Consider the following 10,597-nt stretch of genomic DNA (forward strand, 5'->3'; position numbering starts at 1 on the left):
AGTTATTCATTTGGCCAGTTTAGGCCCCATCTCAGCTGCACAGCTGGACGTTTCTTCACGTAAGCCAAAAAAGATTAATTTTGCTTGTGGTTGCAGATAATCCTAGAGTGTTTTTAAGGCTACCCTGCTAGTTAAGTGCTCCCCATGCTAGATTGACAGCTGTAATTCAGTTGGTAGAGGAAGGGGAGGGAGCGAAACTGCCAGCCCATAGCCTGTTGTAAGGCTGATGCCAGTCATTAGGGTCAATCTTAAACCTGCTTTCAAGCCCATGTCCACTAACTATCTATATTGTAAACCTCTGAATTCAGTCCCTAGTAGCAATCTAACCCAAACTTGGAAGCTCTGCTAAACTTCTAGATGTGACCCACTGCTACTTGCATCCCAGTCTTCTGCTTTCTGCAGTGTGTCTGGATGTATGTGGCCATGCAGGCTTTGAATACAGGTAGTCCCCCTGCAGCAGTCCCACAATGCCAACTTTCATCCCTTCTGCCTGGAAAGAGAAACAGGTAGTCTGTGGACTGGTTCCACTTCATGTGGCACAAGAAAACCTGAGACTTCTTAAGAAATAAGGCGAAGCCAATGGATATAGTGTGAAGTACATGTGGCTGAAGAAGGGCACCTTGTGTGGGTGTGGCTTTTGAAGTTGGGCTCAAAGTCCGCCCAGCATGCCCATGTAGGCTACATGTAGAGAGTCAATGGTTCCTTTAAAACTGCAGCCCCTTTCCTGATGTCAGTTTTAACAAAAAGGTGTTAACATTTTATTGGAAGGAGTTTCAGCACTGATGCTGTCTAAGCAAAAGAAAATGATATACTGCAGGCCAAATTCTGCCCTTAGTTGCAGTTGCAGATCCTTGTTGATTTGTATTCAAATAGATGAACTAAAAATAGTGTTAAGGCAGTTTGGATTACCTCTTGAATGGGAATATCCAGGTTAATCACTATGTCAAAAAAAGAGATTGCGGAGAATCACTGAGTGCAACTATATGAAAGAAATAACGGTGCATTTAAGGTTTTACAAGCTTGCGGTCAACCTATGTAAATGTATATTCAAAATATATTACTTTTTTACTTTATAAAGAATGCACTATTATGAACATATAAAAGCTCTGTGAAGCCTCCCAATGGATCTTTCTTGTGTGTAATAGCCTGATTACCCTGGAAAAACAGTTTGATAAAGCAATTAAAATTCTGTTTTGTCAGCTTTTGATTTCTCAATGAAGAAAAGGCTAAAGCCCCACAAACTCCCTATTGTCTTTTAAAAATATATAATATTTTAATAAATACAACGTTTTAGTGCTCAAGTCATTCCTGCATTTAATATTCATATGATCGGTGGTTGCAGAGTTCCCATGAGCCATACCTCTTCTGCGCACTCTTTCCAGATAGCAGCCTTGGACTGTTGATAACAATCAGATTGACTGGAAACTTCGTTTAACATCTCCCTGAAGTTTCCCGTAGCTTTATAATTATTACAGCACAGTAATAATATGGAATATGGTGCATGGAAAAGCTATTCTACAAATCCACAAGAATCAGCTATGAGATGTCACTAAAACATGCGTCTTGCTCCCTTCCAAAACCCTGTCTGTGAAAAAGTTTTTTCTTTTTTTTTCTTTTTTTACTGAATTGTAAATGAGTTTCTGACATGGTTAATGGGCAACCTGTACTTTGTGCTCCAGACCCAACTTGTGAGCACCACTTTGGAAAAAAAGTCCTTCTTACTTTTATACATCTTTGTTGAACTGTGACTCACTCACTGTGCAGTTAGATGCGAGGGCGCACTGCCCCTGCGTCCTACCCATAACAGCCATAATCTTTCCTGGCAGGCTTTGGTTTTGTCTAGACCGGCTACCTCCATCTCTGGGCTGGGCTGTAAAACAAACTGCCCTGCCTGTGTTTCTGTGTCGCAGTGTCTCTTTTTGTAATGCTTGTCAGGTATCACTGACTCCAGTACTAAGTGTATGTCTTTTTGCTTGGCTGTGGGGACTGTAAGGGGTTTCACATCCTTCTTTGAACCTAGCCTCTGGAAGGGTAAGTCCAGTTGGCCTAGATGGACGCAAAGCTTCATCCTAACTGATAGCCCATGGTCACTTCTTTGAAGCTGTTTTACCCCAGGTACTTTATATTTGCCATTGTGTAGTGCTGTGTGTTTTGTGGGATTGCTTCTTATAGTTTCCTTTGGCTTAACTCCGTGCATTCAGGCAGAATAAATGTCACACACACAAAATGGAGTACAGATGGCTTTTTATATGCTATCTTATTTGAATGATTTCTACAACTTCTTGGTCGTTTATTGTAAGCCACCCTGAGCTGTTTTTGGGGAGCGGAGCATATACTTCAAATAAGTAATAATCATAATAAACTCTGAGAATAGTATTCATAACTCCTTTGATTCTACAGTTCTTAAAGCAGGTAGTTTACCAAAGTAAAGTCTTTTTTATCTATGCTTAAAGCAATAATTATTCAGATTAACAAAGTAATAATGAGACTGGAGTTGGTTTTCTAGGTGAATAGTGCTAAAGTTTTGGGGGCTTTTGAATCTGAGGTTTTGGTTAGATCCACGATAAGAAAGAGGCACTAATTTCAAAGGTGAGATTTGGATTTGAACTCCTCTTCTGTGTGGTTTTGCTGAGAGGTGGACTTCCATCCTTGTCTCTTTCTAAACGAGTTCTGAAGTGTCGGAGATAAATATTTGGTAGCTCTTCTACGCAACATCACCCATTGCCTCGGCTGGGAGCATTTCTTATTTATTTATGCTGGGCTGAGTCTTCTGTTCTGTTAGTATATCTGTATGAACATTTTTATGAGAATGTAAATTGTGTTGCAAGGGCTTACTGAGCATAACAAGGGCGATTAAGATCTTTACAACCCTAAACAAACATGGAGTGTTGTGGTGCTTTCTAAATGCTGAATGTAATAATATAATAATTTGCTGAAACTGCTAGATGCCATGGAACATTTATCATGGGATACTTGCAACAAATCACTGGGAAAAACTTGAACAGGAGCAGGAAGACATAATTTGGTTGCAGGAATTATGCCCATCTTAGGTACTTACATGGCCTCCATCATTGTAGGAATGTATTTATTCTCACTGCATCTCTGTAACATAGAAAAGGGTTATTATCTGCATTTTACAGATGGGAAATTTAGGTACAGAAGATATATCACTACCCTCCTAGTGCAACAGGAAGCTTCATTATTACACCAAAGTGATTCCCCTTCTTTGGGTTTCTGAAGGTAGCATGTGCAGACGGGATGCAGTGTGTCTCGGTTCCCTGTTGCCTGGCACCATACTGGCATGGCATAAGGATACTCAGAGAGACATGGGGTATTTCTGCACTGCCTGGTGCACTGTAGTCTGGGATAACCACACTAATTCAGATGCCAGAACTACGGTAAAGCAGAACTCCCTATGGGCTGCTTCACCTTGCTCAGGGGAGCTCTGTGTTACCACAGCTCAGCTTTTTCCAAGGTCTCAGCTAACTGGAGTATCTCTACACTTCGCTGTAGCGTGCTAAATGATTTGCCTTCAATCACAGAAGAAGCCTGTGGCAGAGCTGGGAATTGAACCCCGGTTGCCAAAGATTCAGGTTAGCATGCTAACGGGTGGACTGTCTTGTCCTCTCCAAAATGAGCATCGAGTGAAGATGAATGGCAGGTACCTAGTAGGCTGAAGTACACCATGAACCCCAAACTCTGGCTATGAGAACAGTGACGACAAGAACTGTATACCTGATATTGTAGCAAACAGTTTAAATATATGTCTCCTAAGTGATGCATGGAGAATAGGCTTTGGATCAGAATCCACACTCCCCAGGAATCTGAAAAACTTAGGCTTTAAGGCCTGATTGTTAAGAGCATGGGGAAAAGGAAAATCCAAGTTGGATGGTGCTTGAATTTTCCTGCTTCTCTCTGCATTCACAGTACTGATTGTGCTTTTGATTCAAAGAACCAAAACAGTGAGGCTTGCTTATGAGCATAGCAGCATTTGTCCTGCATGCAGTAGAAAGTGAAAATTAACTATGGGCTTGGGTTGAGAAGGAAATACTTTCCTATGTCCAGCACTAGATGAGATTGCATAGTAAAATGGTAGATGGTTTAGGGCCTGATTTAATTCAATATTATTTTGCACTCCTTTGCTGAATAGCCACAGCAGCAGCAAAAACATGCCATGATAACCAATGTTTTACCCATTCCCTGTTGCACATTTGTGCCAGGGGTGCATATTCAGCTATTTTTTTTGTCCTCTGCTTATTGAATATTGTCTGTCTTGGGAAATTAGTAAATGGGGAGAGGACAAGGAGGGAAAATTCTCTCTCATAAAATGTGCTTGCATTTGAAATTGTTTCTACAAAATTGATTATAAGAAGAGAAGAAGAATATGGAGAAAATGCCTGTGTATAACTGTGAACCAGATGTTGACTTTAAAATAACTTAAAAGAAAGTATATATATTTGCCTGGGATCCAGGAAAATGTTTTTCTTTATGGTAGGCATCTGTATAGACAAGGTAGCTCAAGTAATGTGATGTGACAGTTGCTATGTCAACTGGTGTATTTTTCTCCCTTTTCCTTTAAATTATTGAATAGCACAGTAAATGTTCCATAAAACTAGCGGCTCAGGACTTGTTTATGCACCTTCTGATTTTCACCAGAGCTTTTTCAAACTTTTCAGACTTTCCATATGTATATTCCATATGTGGTTTGGAGTTTGTGTTGAGCAGAGTTCATGCCAAATCCAGTTTGGTGTTCATTATGTGCAATTACAGTTTGAAATCCGAGTTTGGCCCATCATGTCCCCTTTGTTTGACTCAGCTCTCCTTGGAGCTACGTGCTTCATGGGTGTGTAATGCAGCAACAGCTCGTTGTGCTTGGAAATACAGTGGAGGGCTGGAGGGAACAGATTGAATCTATCATAGAAAGCATCAAACCCTATGCAAATAAATGTGCAATATTTAATGAATTGGGTCTGGTGTTATAAACAGGTATCTGTGCTTGTGTGCAATACTTGATTTTATTGTTAACGCAGTACACAGTGTAACAAGTGTTGGCATGTCCTTTAATAATTTGCTTAAAATATAAGTTGACTAAAAGCAATAACACTTGCTCCAAAGCCTACAGGCAGCTAGTAAAAACTGAAGCAAACACAGGAGCCCACCAATGCACATTAGAAATATCTCTAGGCGTTGGGGCTAAAATATGTAAATGATAAGAGTTGTAGTGATGCTATTGTACTTGCTTGTCTGCAAATCTGTTCATGGTTGGATGACTTGGAGAGGCAGATAGGTCCTGTGGTTCAGTCCCTTAAAATCTGAGACCCAAAACAAGTTCCTTACTTTTTCAGGCGTATGTCTACACCACCTCTCCAGCATGTCCCAGCAGAGATACTCCAGTTCACATATTCCAGATCTAGAAATCGGACAAGGAAGCCCTAGATTAGTGGTTCTCAACATTTTTGGACTTGAGGCACCCCTCCATAACTTTAGTGAATTGAGTGGCACCCTGTTTCAAAAATGCATTTATAGATGACAGGGTTTACTTCCTTGAAGAAGGGCTGGGCAGTGAGGGTGGGGGATCAGCCAGGCAGGGACAAGCCTGTGTCTGCTGCTTATCTGCTCATCTCCTCATACCTTGCTTATCTCTTTACACCCTGGGGCATCCTTCATCCTTGGGACACCCCACACTTTGGGGTCTGGCAGGACCCTGATTGAGAACCACTACCGTAGTTGTTGCTCTTGAGATTTCAGTCTCTGGTGTTTGAGACTGACTTACTTGGTACTGTCCCAGAGTGACTTCACCACTGAATTTCTGGGTTTGGAGTATGTAAAGGGAAATGAGTGAGTGGTATATACCGGGACCCTATTGCAAATGCAGCGTAGAGTAGGCGCATCTTCACCATCTGAGTGATTCTGGGTTTGGGGGTGGGAGGTAATAACATGGAATTATTCTGGGAACACCATTACTCTTCATGCTGTATTTTGACTAAACTGAAGTTGGTGCTGGCAACTATGTTGATCTTCCTCTCACCAACCAATTCCTGTTTGGTAATGGTCTTTCCCACAGTCAGTCTGAGCTGATGTGCCCTTTCTTGTAGTTTTGGCAGTTTATCTGAACCAGTCCTGGTGGTCCGTAGAAGAGACAGTGAAGACTGCTGATTCAGCTAGAGAAGGGCTGATACCGGTAAGGTCATTATTTAAACAATTGCTTTTGTGATACAGTGTTTTAGGTATCATGCTTGTACACTGCTGTATTTGGTCTCTCTTGCATTGTTCTGGATAGCAATGATGTGTTCTATACAGTGTGCAGTTTGGGTCCTGGCTCTTCTAATTGCTGTCCACAGATCTCCTGTTGTATCGTGGACATTCATTCCCTTCAATGCATAATAATTTTCCCACACAACTGGTGATTCATCTGTGGGCTTTTCTCTCTCTCCAGTGGTTTCCAGGTTGCCTCCTCTGGCAGGCAAAAGAACAATTTGGGTAAACTGAATTATTACATTAGTGGTAACCCGTGGCTTGACTGACCATCTGTTGGGAAGCTGAGTCTTATTATGCCAAGGTGTCTTATCTAGCTATTTACAAAGCCTTGAGCCCTAGATAATATTTTTTTACACAATATTTATTTTATTGTGCTATTTTTATTTAATGGGTTTAGAATTTCTATTCTTTCTCTAACTAAATACCCTTGGTTTGATGCAGTAATTTTGTCTTGGAAAAAGAGATGATGCAATACTATTAGCTGTTAATTTAATCTACTTGCAATTGCTAAGAAAGCCGCACACTGCCTATAGGATTTGCATTGCCAGGAGGCAAATGAAGTTGCCTTTCCTTATTCCCATTTCCCACCCACCTCTTCGTTTCACAGTTGGGTGCTTCCTGGCTCTTTCCCTCTGCTATACGTTCCCTGATTCACTGACATTTTTAATTGTAGAGTATTACATCTACCCTTCCCACTGTTGGCCAAATTTAAGAGGCTTTGTTTAGGGAATTAAATAAAGGATTTGGAGGTATAAACCTCTCCCCCAATCCATAGACAGGCCATTGAGCAATGCAGGCTCTCAGTCACTTCTCAAGCAGGATGGACGAAAAAGATACTTGACAGACTGGATCACTGTGTCTGCTTGTCCACCCCTCCTCACCTAACCTGAACATTAAAGCCAAGAGAGGCTCGGGGGCATTTTTGTCCCAGGTGTATGTTGTTCAGTATCAGGCAGTGATTCTGTCATTGGTTCACTTCTTTTTTCCCTCTTAGTAATTTCATCTGTAAATGCAGATTCAACTACCAGGTCACCCCTCTCTTCGCATCCCTCCACTAACTCTCCCACCCCGGTGGCATCAGGCATTGTCTTCACTCCCAAGCCCCTCCAGTGCTATTCTTTCCTTGCCAAAAATCTTACATGGGATACCGAGTTGCCAGCTTCTCCCTCCAGTCTCAATGCCAGTCTCCATTGCCCTGATGTTCAGTCTTCAGATGAGTACCTTTTCCTCTGCATCTGCCTTAGGATGAGTTTTTTGAACATATTGCCAAAACTAAGGTATTCTCCTCCATCAAGACCCTCTTTAGGATTCTCCTTTTCCATGCAGCCTACAAAAAGGTTGACAGTGGTTGAGGTAGCAGTTGCACTGAGGTTCCTACCTGACACACAAATCAGATCAGCATGGCCTCATAGCTGTCTTATAGTCTCCCATCTGTCTGTATCCATCTGTTTGCTGACAGAAGGAGTAAGACGGTGTTGGCATTGTTGCACGTAGATTGTGAGCTCATCAGGACAGGACCTTTTTCCCTGTATTTGTACAATGCTTGTACCATGCAGTCCTGGCCCATGATTAGGGCTCCCTGGGCTTTTTTACTCATGCTCTGGAGGGTGGTGGGGTGCTGCTCTGGAGGGTGGTGGGGTGCTTTAATTAGAGCACCTGCAGCATCTCGTATATCAGCATCCCCTGAACGTGAGCGTTAACTAAAGCGGCGCGTTAACTAAAGCTCGTTAAATGAGCTTTAACGTGCCCTCGTTTCCACTTTGAAGCATAGGGACACTGATACACAGGACGTGGAGGCTGCTGAAGTCACTAATTAATCGAATTTGCTCTGACGCACTGTAATTACAACAGGTCATTAGCAGCTTTTCTGCGTGCCTACGGGCACCCCCTGACACTAGGGTTATATAAGGAATAATGATGAGAAAGACAGAGCAACACTGAATCCTCTCTCTAGTTTTCTTTTCGGAGTCTGATTAGTCCAGGTTGCCGTGATCCAGTTTCCAGCTCAGTCTCTTGTTCACTGTGATGACAGGCAAATCACTCCATCGTTCTGTGCTTCGGTTGCCCCATCTGTATAGCGTACTTTATAAAGGTATTGACTATTTTGGTTATTAGTACTTGTACATCCCCCTGAGCCCTTTGGATGAAGGACTCTGTATTAGGGTAAATTTTGCTTCTCGTGTTCCACCTGAACCAATTTACTCGACATTTTTCTCCAAAGTAAATGGGATGTATTCCATCACACTCTTTGACTTAAAAAAAAAAAAAATCTTGGAAGGCAAAATCCTTCCCGTCTTTTTATTTTGCTTGGTCTGCTTTTGTTTATTCTCTAAGGTCCAGACATTTGGAGAAAGGATTGTCCTCTTTGTTCTGAACTACATTATTTTTGGAATGTTAGAAAGGAGTTCAGCTAATGATGCCTTTTTTGTACCTCATTCTGCCACGGAGTGTGCCAAGATACTCTGGAGCAATGGAGACGCCGTTGCTTTTTACACATTCAAAATGAAAGGTAAGGTCGTTTCGGAGATGTATTCTCATCGGTTCCTTACTGCCAGAAATGTAATGTTTTTTGTTTTTCATTATTAATAATCCTAGACCCTGTTTACATTTTTTAGATAAAAATCACTGTCAACCCATTGTGGAGAAAGAATCATGAGATCTAGCCTTCTTTGGATTTGGAAGCCATCCATTTCATTTCCATTTAAACATGATGGGTCCAGATTTTATTTCCAGTTACACTGAGCATCCTTGCTCATTCAGATAAATTCTTTTTTAAACCAGCCAGCTTAGTCATGCATCTAGGAACAAAGATTCAGGCCATACTTACAGAATGGAGAGGACTGTCTCCCGGAAAGCAGAAACTAAGGGGGGTGGGAAATTTTAGGGGTCATAGTGGACAAACCCCTCCCAAATAGGTGGTCATGGGGGACAAACCAGGAGCTCCCAGTGATGTCATGGTAAAAAGGGCTAGTGTAACAAATAGATATAAAGAGAGAAGAACAATCATTGGGATTTGGAGGAAGGATTATTTTTCCCTCTATCTGCCACATTAGTGAGGCTGATACTCATCTTTGTTTCCCAATTCTGATGTTCACATTGTGAAATGGATGATGAAACATGGAAGAGGGTATAGAAAAAATGTCCCCTCTCCTCCCCCACAAGAAAGCAATGCCTGGAAAAAATGCTACACAGCAAGATGGTTAGAAAGCACCATCTATTTTTCTTATAACTCCCCCCCCCCAAGAATTGATATGATCCCCATGTAGAAGTTCACCAGAAGGAAATACAGTATTTACCTGAATCCAAGATGACTTTGAATTTAAGACAGCTCCCTCCAATAATTACAGGTACTCCTCACTTTATGTCGTCTCGGTTAACATTGTTTTATTATTACATCGCTGATCTATTAGAGAACATACTTGTTTAAAGTTGCTCAGTGTTCGATTATAACGTTGTTTAGCCACCGCCTGCTACTAGGTAACTATGGTGACGTCATCGTTTTGCTTAGTTGCATTTTTTGAGAACGTAACTACAACGTTAAGCGAGGAGTAGCTGTAGTTTGCAGACATGGGGCATTTATGAAGTTGTTATAAATTTGCATGTGTAGAATGTAATTACTAGAGGGTCATCTTAAATTCAGACCTCCCCCCACCATTGCAGGGGGGCAAACAATGCGGCACTTAAGTCACTTGCCCCTTGCCCCTCTTGCACCTTGCTCTTTGCTCCCTCCCCGGGGGCTATGACTCTGACCCTGAGCCCAGGTTGGAGCTGGCATCAGCCTCCCCCTCCTCCCAATTTGTACTTGAAACCAAGATAAGGGATTTCCCACCATGTTGAATGCGGGGAAGATGCTTCTTAGATTTGAGTAAATAGGGAGCAGGTTCAAAATGGCTCTTTATTCTAACAGAGAAAGGCATAACAGGAAGCAGTGGCATTGGATGTTAATTCGAGTTAGAAATTATGCAGTAATTTTTATGGCAAGGGTGACTGAAATATACTTACAAGGGAATCAACAGGTTCTCCATCTCCTTGTGCCTTCAAATCAACTATGGCGATGCTTGTTTTGCTGCAGTGTTGTATCAGGTAGTGCTATATTGAGACACCGCTACACTTGTTCCATGTGCGCTATGCCTTAAACCAGAAATAGCATAGCCACCATATTGCTCTGTTGTGTACATATCAGTTAGCTGTGCTGAGAGCCAGAGTTCTTGAGTCATAGAGAAGTAGGGTGGCAGGGACCTCCAGAGATCATCTAGTCCAACCCCTGCCTGCGACAGGATCATCCCTATCCAAACCATCACGAGTGCAGCCAGATCGGTGCCAAAAAAAAAAAAAAAAA

At 41.9% G+C, this 10,597-nt stretch overlaps 1 protein-coding gene across 2 annotated transcripts in view; it reads left to right on the forward strand.

Annotated features, from left to right (window-relative positions):
• FAM169B (family with sequence similarity 169 member B) overlaps positions 1 to 10,597 on the forward strand; it is a 59,592-nt gene that overhangs the window by 31,409 nt on the left and 17,586 nt on the right. For both annotated transcript variants that reach the window (XM_019504023.1, XM_019504024.1), the window contains exons 4-5: positions 6,096 to 6,181; positions 8,593 to 8,767. In XM_019504023.1, coding sequence (XP_019359568.1) covers positions 6,096 to 6,181; positions 8,593 to 8,767 — 261 coding nt within the window. The remainder of the gene's footprint in view (positions 1 to 6,095; positions 6,182 to 8,592; positions 8,768 to 10,597) is intronic.

This window comes from Gavialis gangeticus, unplaced genomic scaffold (assembly GCF_001723915.1).
Source record: "Gavialis gangeticus isolate Ggan-Ray unplaced genomic scaffold, GavGan_comp1, whole genome shotgun sequence".
Classification (NCBI taxonomy): domain Eukaryota; kingdom Metazoa; phylum Chordata; order Crocodylia; family Gavialidae; genus Gavialis; species Gavialis gangeticus.